Source organism: Nansenia antarctica (assembly GCF_963989245.1).
Source record: "Nansenia antarctica genome assembly, chromosome: 9".
NCBI lineage: Eukaryota > Metazoa > Chordata > Actinopteri > Argentiniformes > Microstomatidae > Nansenia > Nansenia antarctica.
In genome coordinates this window covers 14809754-14824753 of record NC_137679.1, presented here as the reverse complement: position 1 = coordinate 14824753, position 15000 = coordinate 14809754, and the positions used below count along the sequence as shown (strand labels likewise).

General features: G+C 48.7%; 1 protein-coding gene across 1 annotated transcript in view; it reads right to left on the bottom strand.

Annotated features, from left to right (window-relative positions):
- The window catches only part of bcar1 (BCAR1 scaffold protein, Cas family member), a gene marked incomplete at both ends in the record, with an annotated part of 48317 nt that overhangs the window by 14882 nt on the left and 18435 nt on the right, over nucleotides 1-15000 (bottom strand). Inside the window, one exon of the mRNA XM_080539441.1 lies at nucleotides 2149-2856. Coding sequence (XP_080395567.1) covers nucleotides 2149-2856 — 708 coding nt within the window. The remainder of the gene's footprint in view (nucleotides 1-2148; nucleotides 2857-15000) is intronic.

Here is a 15000-nt window from a genome sequence, read left to right as displayed (position 1 = left end):
CAATGGGCACTGAAGGAGCTGGTGTGTTGGTGACAGTTCCAACATGCAGCACTAACCTACTATGTTGTGTAAGAGGCCTCCCCTGTGTAGTCATGTGTTTTTAGCGTGTTCATATTTTATCAGCTGGTTGTGTGTGGTCATGTGTTCTTAGCGTGTTCATATTTTATCAGCTGGTTGTGTGTGGTCATGTGTTCTTAGTGTGTTCATGTCCTATCAGCTGGTTGTGTGTGGTCATGTGTTCTTAGCGTGTTCATGTCCTATCAGCTGGTTGTGTGTGGTCATGTGTTCTTAGCGTGTTCATGTCCTATCAGCTGGTTGTGATGTGCTGAACATGCAACAACAGATGTTACAAAGCCATGTACTTGTGCTAGCTAGCTGTTAGATGTGGCTAGGGGACAGATGTCTAGCTAAGGTCAGGATATTACACAAGTAAAAGTGTTAACAAAGTGAAATGTTAATCTTTAACAACTTGCATCCACTTTCCAACACCTGTATTAACCTAGATGAATTAATTTGAACATAAAACATCAAATATAAAGCAGGGATGCCTTGTCATCAATGACTAAGACTAAGCCTAAAATGTTTGTTTTTTTTGGATGAAAATGACAAATGTGACTGAGATTAATGTGCATTTTCGTCTAAAGATTAAGACTAAACGTAAAATAGCCTGTCAAAATGAACACTGCCCTACACCCTCCCCCCTACCTCCCACCACCTCCCCCCTGCCTTCCCCCCCCTCCCTCCCCCTGTCCATTTACTGATGACCTGATGATGTCACCTGTTGGGGGGGTGGGGGACCAGCTGCACAATCTTTCCTTCATCACCATCATCATCATCATCATCACCACACTCCAATAAACCCAGCGCTTCTGGCTCAATACACACACACACACACACACACACACACACACACACACACACACACACACACACACACAGCCATCCCCAGGAGAACTGCTGAATTATTAATTACTCTATTGTTTATTTCCATGTACGTCCTCCTCCCCCCTCCCCTCCAATCCCCCTCTCGCTCCCTCTTTCCCTCTCTTTCCCTACCTCCCTCTCTCCCTACCTACCTCCCTCCCTCTCTTTCTCTCTCCCTCCCCTCTTTACCTCACTCTCTCCTTCCCTACCTCCCACCCTCCCTACCTCCCTCTCTCCATCTTTCCTTCCCTACCTCCCTCTCTCTCTCTCTTCTTACCTCCCTCTCTCTCTCTCTCTCTCTCTCTCTCCTTAACTCCCACCCCCCTTACCTCCCTCTCTCTATCTTTCCTTCCTTACCTCCCTCTCTCCATCTTTCCTTCCATATCTATCTTCCCTACCGCAAGCACGCACGTCTCTGTCTCTTCAAACTAAAAAGAAAATCTTGGTGTAATTCTAGACCAGAAATGTGTAATTCTAACTTCAACAGCCACATAAACTCGATAACTAAATCAGCCTACTATCACCTGAAAAACATAACAAGAATGAGAGGTTTCATGTCCAAACAAGACCTTGAAAAACTTTGATTACTGTAATGGTCTACTAATAGGCCTATCTAAAGGGGCTGTTCGTAAATTGCAGCTCATCCAAAACGCCGCTGCTAGGGCCCTAACAAAAACAAAGAAGTTTGAACACATTACACCAATCCTGAGATCCCTGCACTGGCTTACCAGTCTCTCAGAGAGTTGAATTCAAAGTACTCCTAATAACACAAAATGGTCTTGGACCAAAATACATATCAGATCTCCTCCCACCCTATATTCCCGCAAGGCCCCTAAGGTCAGCTGAGACTAATCAGCTAATCATTCCAAGAGTGAACACAAAACACAGTGCAGCAGCTTTTAGTCACTCAGGGAACAAACTCCCTGAATAAATCAAACAGGCCCATACTCCCAAAATATTTCAATCGAAGCTATAAACATTTGCAACATAATTGTTTAATCTGTTCACTTTTCTCCTCTTGATGTATCTTTGTATTGCTGTAAGTAAAGCACTTTGAATTGCCCCTGTTGTATGAAACGTGCTAGTAGTTGCCAACTACTGTAACTTCCTCTGTGTGTGTGTGTGTGTGTGTTGTGTGTGTATGTGTGTGTGTGTGTGTGTGTGTGTGTGTTGTGTTGTGTGTGTGTGTGTGTGTGTTGTGTGTGTGTGTGTGTTTACTCTTACCTTTCCGAAAGGTTTGGAGGAGTCCCAGCTCCTATTCTCCAGGGAGGGTGGCACCTGGTAAATGTCCTGCCCAGGAAGAGTCCCTCCAGCTGGGGGGGGAATCTGGTAGATGTCCTGGTCATGGGGCTGACCACCATGGGAAGGGGGCACCTGATAGATATCCTGCCCAGCGGAGGAGTGGTACAGCTTCTGGGTGAGCATGGGGGCCTTGGGGGGCGGGGGGCCCAGGGGCACCTGGTACAGGCTCTGGGGGGTGGCCGCGGGGGGCTTGTGGCCGTGGGAGGGGGGCATCATGTAGATGCTGTCGGGCGTGGCCGCGGCAGGGGGGCCGCCGGCGGGGTGCATGGCGGTGTACTGGCCCGAGGAGGGGAGGGGCTTGCTGTAAGCGCTGGGGTGGGGGCCTCCCCCGCTCACGTAGCCCCCCGCGGAGGAGGAGGAGAGGGGCTTGGGGGGTGTGGCCTGGGGGCCGCCTCCGACTCCGGCTCCGACTCCGCCCCCTCCCCCGTGCTGCCCCTTGTCGTACATGCCCACCAGGAGCTTGAGGCGGTTGCCGGGGACGATGCCCTGGCGCCCGTGCAGCGAGCAGAGCCACCAGCCGTCCAGCCCTTGGGTGTCGCGCTCCAGAACCGTCATGATGTCACCCTTGCGGAAGGACAGCTCGTCCGGCGACTCCGCAACATTGTCGTACAGTGCCTTGGCCAGAACGTTCTGGAAGAGAGGAGGAGGAGGAGGACAGGGTTAGACCAAGGTTAGACCAGGGTTAGGGCCAGGGTTAGGACCAGGGTTAGGACCAGGGTTAGACCAGGGTTAGACCAGGATTAGGACCAGGGATAGACCAGGGATAGACCAGGGTTAGACCAGGGTTAGGACCAGGGTTAGACCAGGGTTAGGACCAGGGTTAGGACCAGGGTTAGACCAGGGTTAGACCAGGGTTAGACCAGGGTTACGACCAGGGTTACGACCAGGGTTAGACCAGGGTTAGGGTTGATAGGGTTGCATCACACATCAACACTGGCTTCAAGGTCTGTACATTCAAACAACCATGACACGTAACAACACACACACACACACACACACACACACACACACACACACACACACAGCCTCCACCGGCCCAGAGCAAACACAGCCACCCACTCACTCAGGAACTCTTTGAAACTAAACCAATATTAGCTCCTCCTCTGGCTGGCATTACAGAGTGGTACGGCCACACACACACACACACACACACACACACACTTTCTCTCTCTCACACACAAACATACTCTCTCTCTCTCTCTCTCTCTCTCTCTCACGCACAAACATAAACACACACAAACACACACTCTCTCTCTCTCTCTCTCTCTCTCACACACACACACACACACACACACACATTGTTGAACAGGCTGGTTTCCTGTTGTCCAGCTGAGCACCTCTCCAAGATGATGAGGAGAGGAGAGAGGGATGAGAGGAGAGGAGAGAGGGATGAGAGGAGAGAGGGATGAGAGGAGAGGAGAGAGGGATGAGAGGAGAGAGGAGAGAGGGATGAGTGGAAAGGATGAGAGAGGAGGAAAGGAGAGGAGGAGAGGAAAGGAGGGGAGAGAGGAGAGGAGAGAGAAGGAGAAAGAGGAGAGGAGGAGAGGAGCAGAGAGGAGAGGAGAGAGGGATGAGAGGAGGAGAGACAGAGAGAGAGACATAGACATAGAGCGAGAGAGAGAAAGAGAGAGAGAGGGTAGCGAGACAGAGAGGGGAGAGAGAGAGACGGAGAGGGGAGAGAGAGAGACAGAGAGAGAGAGAGAGGGATGAGAGAGAGAGAGAGAGAAAAACATAACGGAAAACACCAAATAACGCATGCAGAGCAGAATTAGGACGATACCCATGCTAAATGCCTAAATGCCAAAAATGTAAATGTAAATGTACCCACTAATTATAAAAATTTGAAAAAAGAGTGTTTACATTTTACAACCACCTAAAAGAAAGTGACCCTGACACGCTCCACAACAAAGCCCTTACCTACAGAGAGACTCTAGGGAGATGCCCCCTCAGTCAGCTCGTTATGGGACTCTGTTCACAAACACAAGCAGAGCCACCAGACAGAAACCCCATTAGACTAAACCAAATTATAAGAAAACAAAAAGAAAATGACCTGACACATCAGAAAGAATCAACCAAAAACCAGTGCAAACTGGAATGCTATTTGGCCCTAACAGAGAATACAGAGTGGCAGAATACCTGAGTACTGTGACAGACCCAAAACTGGAAAAATGGAAATCCTTGACTATGTAGAGACTCAGTGAGCACAGCCTCGCCATCGAGAGAGGCCGCCACAGGCAGACCTGGCTCCCAAGACAAGACAGACTGTGCACCCACTGCACACTAAATGAGGTGGAAACAGACCTGCACCTTTTAACCACCTGCCAGCTGCACAAAGACATCAGAGACACATACTTCCCACTGATCACAAACACCCAAAAGACTTTAAAGACATGACTATCTGCTGGGTGAAGTACAACAATGTGCAAATACAGCAGCCAGATGTGTGAGCTGTTGTGATAGAAAAGGGGCATCAAATGGGATAAAACCACCAAAGACTTTAAATAAGTTTAATCATTTATTGATTTTAGTATAATTGTATGTACATTACATTATTTTTGTTTTTGTTTTTATCTTCACACTTGCTTTGGCAATGTAAATGTACAGTATGTTCCCCATGCCAATAAAGCCCTTTAAAATTGAAATTGAAAGAGAGAGACAGAGAGAGAGACAGAGAGAGGAGGAGAGATAGAGGTAATGAATGCTGTCCTCTGTGTTGATGGAGGAGAGACAGTCAGCTCTATGATGAATACCCTGCCTGTGTCCCCGTCACACACACACACACACACACACACACACACACACACACACACACACACACACACCATCCACAGCCTCCTACTGAAGCGTTTGAGTGGCAGACTGGTGCTCAGCAGCTGTCTACGATGCTGCCCCACTACACACACACACACACAGACAGACAGGACCTACTCAGCCTAGCAGCATAATGACCCTTAGAGTGAAAGAGCTCATTGACGGTTTCACTCATAACAACACACACTCTCACACACACACTATCACACACACACACACACACTCCACTATCACACACACTCCACTATCACACACACACACACACACACACACACACACACACACACTACACACACTTCACACACACACACACACACACACACACACACACACACACACTACACTATCACACACACACACACACACACATAGAGTTTGAGAGTGTGAGAGAGTGTGTGTGTGTGTGTGTGTGTGTGTGGTGTGTGTGTGTGTGTGTGTGAGAGAGAGTTTGAGAGTGTGAGAGTGTGAGTGTGTGTGTGTGTGTGTGTGTGAGAGAGTTTGAGAGTGTGAGTGTTCCTTTGAACAGCCAGTGTCACAAAGTCCACTCTTCTCCCTCCCTCCCTCCCTCCCTCTGTGTGCCCTCTTTATCTCATCCCTCCATCTCCCCATCCAGAGGAAGAGAGAGAAGAACAGATTCCTCTGTTGACCGAGACCTCTGGCCCCTCCCCCCGCTGACCTCACATCCTGTCGGGCGGGGTGGAGGGAGAGGAGTGATGACATCATCAGGGTTGGACTTTGTCTCTGTTAGCTGAAGGCACGGCTGCCAGCTCTACCTCTGGTAATCTCTCTCTCCTCCTCTCCTCTCCCTCTCCTCTCCTCTCCTCTCCCCTCCTCCTCTCTCCTCCTCCCCCTCTCGTTCCTCTCCTCCTCTCCCCTCCTCTCCTCCTCTCCCCTCCTCTCCTCTTCTCTCCTCTCCTCTCCCATATCTCCGAGATGGATGCTAGAATCTCCCTAGTCTGAACACACACGCACAGACACACACACACACACACACACCCATGAAAGCAAAGAGCGTCTGGCATTTGTTTTGTGATAAGTGAGTGTGTGTGTGTGTGTGTGTGTGTGTGTGTGTGTGTGTGTGTGTGTATGTGTGGGGGGGGGGGGTTACAGTGAGCCCATCCTCCCTTTCCAGCTCTCTAGTCAAAACTGCACAGAACATGTTGGTCATGTGATCACGCTAGCTCTGTTTAGGCTACAAACACACCAACGACGACAGCTCAAATCTACATATAGCCCACCAAGCTAACTCCCTGTAGCACATCAAGCTAACTCTGTATAGCACACCAAGCGCCGGAGCGTCCATGTGACTGTCTCTTGTCCAACCAAATTACTTGGTCCCTTTATTTTGATGGGACAAGAGGCAGTCACGTGGACGCTCTCAGAGCTAATCAGAGCTCATTTACGAACGCGGCTTTAATATATAATAACCTTTATTGGTATAGCACTTTTCCTAATCATTATATAACAATCATTTTGTCATTTAAAGGCTAAATATTAAAAATATGATATATTATATGGACTCTAATACCCCACTCTGCTAATGTATCGCTATGGTGACAGTCACCATGGTGACAGCTAGGTCAAAGACACTCAACCCCCTTCAGAAGAACGAGAGAGAACAGGAGAAGAAAAGCAGAATAAAGAGATATTGATCATCCAGAGGCCTGAGTGGAGGAGAGAGAGATTAGACCCAGGGAGAGAGGGAGAGAGAGAGAGGGAGGGGGGGGAGAGAGAGAGAGAGAGAGAGAGAAAAGGGGGGGTAGAGAAAGAGAGAGAGAGAGAGGAGGAAGGAAGGAAGGAAGGAGGGAGGAAGGGGAGGTCTTGGTGTTCATTCAGACATGGAGCCACTGAACAGGAAGTAATGTGTCAGCTGGTTGAGCGTGCTCAGTGCAGACAGGTCATTGTGTGTGTGTGTGTGTGTGTGTGTGTGTGTGTGTGTGTGTGTGTGAGTGAGAGGGGGCAGGGTGGCCTTTGTCTTTTGCCTCTGTGTGACCCGAGGGGCAAACACTGGTGAAGTCACGGAAGGGTGTGTGTGTGTGTGTGTGTGTGTGTGTGTGTGTGTACAGGGCCTGGGCCCCCCAGTTATAAGACAATACACTGCTGCTTCTCTTTGTGTTTCTCTCCTCTGCCTCAACACACACACACACACACACACGCATGCATGCACGCGCACACACACACACACACACACACACACACACACACACACACACACACACACACACACTGTGGTCAAACAGGGTCTGAGTGAATGAAGTGACTCAGACATTCTAATTATGTCATTATCAGCTGAAGCTCAGACACACACACACACACACACACACACACACACACACACATACACCAGACACACACACACACACACACACACACACACATACACACACACCAGATAGATTTCATCATAACATCGAACATTCACCAAAAAGTTATGATGATTAAGATTATGATTAAGAGTAAAGCAATGGTAATGTGATGATGCGTGTGTGTGTGTGTGTGTGTGTGTGTGTGTGTTTTGGTATTCTCCAGGCGAGCCCAGGCCCGTTTGTCCTTTGCTCCAACGCACCGGAACATTCCACAACCTCACACACACACACACACACACACAATCTCCAGTTACCTCACATTCCAAAGGTGTCACAACACTACACAAGACCCCTCCTGCAGCACTCTACACTACCCCCCCCCCCCCACACACACACACACACACACACACACACACACAATCAAACATAACCAACACTCCTATAACTACTCTCAAACATTTATGTCAAAACTATAGCCTCTAGGCACACACGCACACGCACACACACACACACACACACACACACACACACACACACACACACACAGGTGTGAGTCATGGGTAGGTGAGAGAGCAGGGCCCTGCTTCCAGTCCTGGCAGGTTGAGACGACACACCTGTATGATTCCTGTAGCCGCGGGCTAACGCTAATGCTAACGCTAGCACTGGGGCATGGGCTCACACAACAACAGCCTGGGGCTACCAACTTCCTCACTACCAAACACAGCACGGGGAGGGGGGGGGGGGATTGCATGATTTGGTGCATTTACCCCACAGGTACGCATGAGGGGGCCTGTGATTGGATGAATATACACAACGAGGGAGGTCCCAACATTAGTGCTGGAGCTGGGGCCATTACACAACACTGACAGGCTAACAGGCTAACGGTAGGGCTGACTCTGGAGATAAGGCGGGGTAGATACACCCTGTAAACACACACGCACACACGCACACAGACACACACACACAGACACACACAGACACACACAAACACTATCCCCAGAGGAAGGACTAGGACACATGGTTCATTCCAGACCTCTCCTCTCGACATACCATCAACACTGTCTCCTCTGGCTCCTAAACAACCCTCTGTAACACACACACACACACACACACACACACACACACACACACCGACCTCTGTAACGGTCAAAACATAAGCGATAAGCGATAAGAGCTTAGAACCTTGGCTGTGTTTTTTGCACAGATTTGAGTGAGCGGATGCTGCTTTTTTGCACTCTATTCAGCTGCAGCACCTGATCACGGATGAGCAATGGTATTTTCACTACATTGGAAATGTACATGGTGAAATGCGTTCTTAGACATGACCCACACACACACACATGTTTGCCTAGTATTTGACTGCCTGTAGCCCAGTCACGAATGGCCCACGAATGGCCCACGAATGGCCCAGTCATGTATTGTAGCTTCATATATAATATATATATTATTGCTACTGCTAAGACAACAATATAGTAAGCTAGTTACTTTAGCTAGCTAAAGATATTCGCCCCCAAATAATTTTACAACTTGTTTAGCTATTATGTTTTCCAATGTTTCTGTCAAACCCTGCAGTAACTAAGGTAACCACACAGTAACTAAGGTAACCACACAGTAACTAAAGTAACCCTGCAGTAACTAAGGTAACCCCGCAGTAACTAAGGTAACCCCGCAGTAACTAAGGTAACCCTGCAGTAACTAATGTAACGTAGCTAGCAAACGTTAGCCTACAGAAGTGGAAAACAAACATCAGATCATATATATAAACAGGTTATTTTGATAAACTGGCCACATTTTTGGAATATACATGGTTACTGTCTCGCCTGAAAACATATTAAAACTTAAAATAAAATAAAACGTTGGCTGGTATTGGCATACTTATTATGAATTTAGTAGGCAGCAGGCAGTATATACTCATTGAGTATGTAGTGTGCAGTACGCTAGTATGCCATTTCGAACACAGCCCTGGTCTCTGCCACAGATCCCTAAATGACTACCTTCATACTGGAGGAGAGGAGAGGAGAGGAGGAGAGAGAAGAGGAGAGAGGAAGGAGAGGAGAGCAGAGAAGAGGAGAGGAGGAGAGGAGCTAATATAGCAGTCCTCCAGCACACAGCTCTACATCACTGTGACCTCACAGCAGCAGCAGCATTCCAGTGGTCTGAAGGCAAGGAGGGAAACACAGGAGAGAGAGAGAGGGGGGGGGGAGAGAGGAAGAGACAGAGAGAGAGAGAGAGAGAGAGAGAGAGGGGGGGGAGAGAGAGAGAGAGAGAGGGAGAGAGAGAGAGAGGGGGGGGGAGAGAGAGAGAGAGAGAGGGGGGGAGATAGAGAGAGAGAGAGAGGGAGAGAGAGAGAGAGGGGGGGGGAGAGAGAGAGAGAGAGAGAGAGGGAGAGAGAGAGAGAGGGGGGGGAGTGAGAGAGGATGCAGGGAAATATTGAAATACACAAAGACACATGATACCATATAATCTCTGATGTTGACTGGTTGTTACTTCTCCATGGAGATGGAATGTCTCCTGTGCATCACAGCATCTCACTGGTCAGTGACCAGAGTCCTGAACCTCTCTGGCCAGACATGAATAGTGGAGCACAGTCCTGATCAGGGGAGGCTGGTGCATGGAGAAATCCAAACAGACATTCCTCCTCCCATGCATTACAATGAGACCAACCTCAGATTTCTACCTCTCCCAGCCTCCCCCAGAGCCCAGGCCCAGACCCTCAGACTCCATCTATCCCCATGTGCAGAAGATCTGTGGATCTGTGATCTGTGCTGTCACTCTGACAACAGCATCATGCGCCATGACAACTAGATCAAACAGAAGTTAAGATCTAGATTGTGAGGTAGTGGTGGTCTAGTCTAGTGGATAGTGAGTTGGACTGGTGATCAAAAGGTCATGAGTTCAAATCTCACCTGGGAACACCACCGCTAGTGTGTCCTTGAGTAAGACCTGGGAACACCACCACTAGTGTGTCCTTGAGTAAGACCTGGGAACACCACCCCTAGTGTGTCCTTGAGTGAGACCTGGGAACACCACCACTAGTGTGTCCTTGAGTAAGACCTGGGAACACCACCACTAGTGTGTCCTTGACTAAGACCTGGGAACACCACCCCTAGTGTGTCCTTGAGTGAGACCTGGGAACACCACCTCTAGTGTGTCCTTGAGTAAGACCTGGGAACACCACCACTAGTGAGCCCTTAAGTAAGACCTGGGAACACCACCACTAGTGTGCCCTTGAGTAAGACCTGGGAACACCACCACTAGTGTGTCCTTGAGTAAGGCACTCAGCCCTAAGTTACTCCAAGGAGACTGTCCCTGTAATCTCTAATTGTAAGTCACTTTGGATAAAAGCGTCTGCTAAATGGTAAAAGTGTAAATCTAGAACTCTAGAATTCATTCGGTCTGGAGTACAGTATAGAGGTTAGCTGCTCTGTTCTGCTATGGAGAGAGATGCCTTCTCTCTTTGTATCTATCTCTGTCTCTCACTCTCTGGATATCTATCTCTCTCTGTGTATCTATCTCTCTCTCTATCTCTCTGTATCTATCTATCTTATTATTTTATTTTTTTTAACCTTTATTTATACAGGTAAAAACACATTGAGCCCCAAGGCTCATTTTCAAGTGTGACCTGTTCACAGGCATACAACAACAACATCCACCACAAACAAATACAATACAAAACCTGGCCTACATAGTCTAAAACTAAACTAAAACGACATAGTCTAAAACTAAAACTAGTCTAAAAACAGTCTAAGATAGTCTAAAACTAAACTAAAACTACAAAACCTAAAACTATCTATCTATCTCTCTCTCTCTCTCTGTATCTCTCTCTCTCTGTATCTTTCTCTCTCTCTCTCAAACACACACCCGCAGGTGCCCTGGGGAAGGGAATGGGGAAGAAATGTATGTGTGTGTGTGTGTGTGTGTGTGTGTGTGTGTGTTCAGCAGCAAACATGTGGCCTCAGGACAGGACCTGTAGCTAGGTGTGTGTGTGGGGGGGGGCTAACAGGTAGTTAGGTGTGTAACAGCTGAGTGGAAACACCCTGACATTATAACCATACCTACAGAGGTTACTCATGTGTGTTTACCGTGCTACCACACACACACACATGACTCAGAGCTTGTGTGTGGCCTAATATGGATTTCACGTAGATCAACAAAACCTAGTTAGTTTGTTGAGCCTTATGGTTGACACAGTGTGTGTGTGTTTGTGTGTGTGTGTGTGTGTGTGTGTGTGTTAGATAGTTAGATAGGCTGTAAACTAGCCAATAGACAGTTAGATAGGGTATATACTAGCCAATAGCAGGTTACGGTAGCTATCCAACCACAGACAGAGAGCTTCCCTCAACAGATCAATGAACATGTCTGAGATTAGAACCTAACCTGCTGCAGCCAGCCAATCAGACAGCTCGACACTAGAAGACAATCACATGTCATCCTAGCAGACAGCCAATCAGACACTAGAGGACAATCGCTGTCTAATTACATGCGTGTTAATGACAGGGTTGTAATTACGTGGTAATTAGATTAGATTAGATTCGACTTTATTGTCATGGCAGAGTACAAAGTACTACGCCACGAAATGCAGTTTAGCATAATAAAGGGTGAATAAGCTTAATGCCAGGGTTGTACATTACATGGTAATAAAGGGTGTATATGAGAATCCCCAGGACACCAGACAGGACTTCTCCAGGGGGTCAACCCTAGTGCTAGCCGACCACACTGTATTTACATGTGTAATTACACGGTTATAAAGGTTTATAAAGGGTGATAAAGGGTGACTCAGGGCAGGGTGGACAGCAGGCCTGTATTGAGAGGTCAGCCAGCTGTGACGTGTGCATACCTCAGCACTGTGTCACTGTGTGTGTGTGTGTGTGTGTGTGTGTGTGTGTTGTGTGTGTCACTGCTACGCTACATGTTCATTCTATGCCAGGACTTCAAACAATAGCAAGGATCGCTAACTACTGCCAAGACTTTTACTGGTCACTGGCTCTCTCTCTATCTCACACACACAATCGCTCTCTCTCTTTCTCTCTCTCTCCCTCTCTCTCTCCTGTTCTCTATTTCTATCTCTTACACACACACACACACACACACACACACACACAATCGCTCACTCTCTCTCTCTCTCTCTCTCTCTCCCCCTGTCTCTCTCCCACCGTCGCTCTCTTTCTCTCTCGCCATAAAACCGTAATCTCTACTTTCTACTGAGTCAGCAGAACAGAATAGCAGAGAGCAACGTAGCTCCACGACTCTCTCTCTCTCTTTCTCTCTCTTTGTCTCTCTCTCTCTCTGTCTCTCCATCTCTCTCTCTCTTTCTCTCTTTCTCTCTGTCTCTCTCTCTCTCTGTGTCTCTCTCTATCTCTCTCTCACTCTCTATCTCTCTCCCTCCCTCTTTTTTTAAACAGGGTCTTAAACTCTCCAACTCTGTGTTCAGACAACAGGCCTTCACTAAACATAAACAGGCAGACAGACACACAGACAGACACACAGACAGGCAGACAGACACACAGACAGGCAGGCAGACAGACAGACAAATTCTCTCTTTCTTGAGTACACGCACACACACACACACACCAATACACATACACACACACACAAACATACACACCCACACACACACACACACACCAGTACACACACACCAGTACACACACACCAGTACACACAGACACACTAAGACAAACAAATACACACTAACAGCACAGCACACAAACCCCTGCTGGGGGGCAACAAAAGGCAGGAATACACAGTTAACTCCAGTACCCCCCCCCTCCTCCCTCCCTCCTCTCTCTCCCTTTCTTCCCTCAGAGTCCTGCCCTCCCTCTCTATTTTCCTCTCTCCTCTCCTTCACAGCTGAGGTATTTAGCAAGTCCTGCTAAAGCGTTCACACAGCACCGAGAACACACACACACACACACACACACACACACACACACACACACACACACACACACAGTTAAAGACTCACCAGATAGTTCATTTTCAGCCCTCACGAGTGAGTCGCCGTGACTCTGGCCAGCAATACTTTCCAGGGCTGAGATTAGGTCCTTGCTTGTCTGTGTACGAGACTCCTGTCTGCCTGTCTGTCCTCCTGTCTGTCTGTCTGTCCCCCTGCCTGTCTGTCTGTCCCCCTGCCTGCCTGTCTGTCTGTCCCCTTGCCTGCCTGTCTGTCTGTCCCCCTGCCTGCCTGTCTGTCTGTCCCCCTGCCTGCCTGTCTGTCCCCCTGCCTGCCTGTCTGTCTGTCCCCCTGCCTGCCTGTCTGTCCCCCTGCCTGCCTGTCTGTCTGTCCCCCTGCCTGCCCGTCTGTCTGTCCCCCTGCCTGTCTCTCCTCTTCCTAGGTCCTCTAGCCTCCCAGGCAGATCCTAGCACATTCTCTCTGTGTCCGTGATCTCACAGAGCAAGAATGAGACTGTCCCGTCTGCCGCTCTCTCTCTCCCTCTGTCTCTCTCCCTCTCTCTCTCTCTCTCTCCCTCTCTCTCTCCCTCTCTCTCTCTCTCTGTGTCTGTGCTTTGCTCTTTCTCCGACTCCCTCCCTCTATCGCTCTCTCTGGCCAGCAGAGAGAGGGAGGGAGGGAGTGAGGGAGGGAGGGAAGAATGCGCAGTAACCCGACACCTCCCAGTTCCTGCACAATCCCGACATTCCCTGTCCCGGGCTGTGATTGGCTGAGGAGTCTCTTCTTATGTTAATGAGCCCCGCCCTCTCTCTCCCCCTGGCTGTGAGGAATGTTACACACACACACACACACACACACACACACACACAGCATGTCCCTCCTCTCTGAAGTCTGATTTGTATTTCAGATGTGAGACTGAGAACACGTCAACATTCTGTTCTTCACTACACTTATCACCACACACACACACAACCTCACACACGCACACACACACACAACCACACACACACACACACACACACACACAACCACACACACACGCACACACAATCTCACACACAACCTCACACACACACACCCACACACACCTCACACACACACACAACCTCTCACACACACACACACACACACACACATACACAAACACACACACAACCTCACTACACGCATACACATACACACACAACACAACACACACACAACCTCACAGCACACACACACGCACACACAACCTCACACACACACATACACACACGCATACAAGGCATTATAACTAATCAGAATGTCTGTGATGTCTCATCCCTGCTTATGACATGTGTTATAACTACCTTATAACTGTAGTTAGAATGTCTCATCCCTGCTTATGACGTGTTATAACCTTATAGCTGCAGTTAGAATGTATGTACATGTTATAAGACATGTTATAAGCACGTCTGACTGATGTCTTTAAACATCCCATGATGCTCCAGTGGTCAGGGGAGGCTAGTGGAGGGAGAAAAGGGAGGCCAGCCTCATTGTAAGACAGGTGTGTCTGACAGCGTTCCTCATCCCCTTCATCACAATGAGCCCAGCCTCCCATTCCTACCGCCACCAGCCTCCCATTCCTACCTCTGCCAGCCTCCCATTCCTACCTCCGCCAGCCTCCCTGGCTGAGGTCTGGGCCACAGCAGACACATTCATATTCATCTCTGCTCCACACTGACATTTCCACGGTAACTGTTGCCCCGGGTTACAACGCATCTGCTGGTTACAGCATGGAGCTGAAGC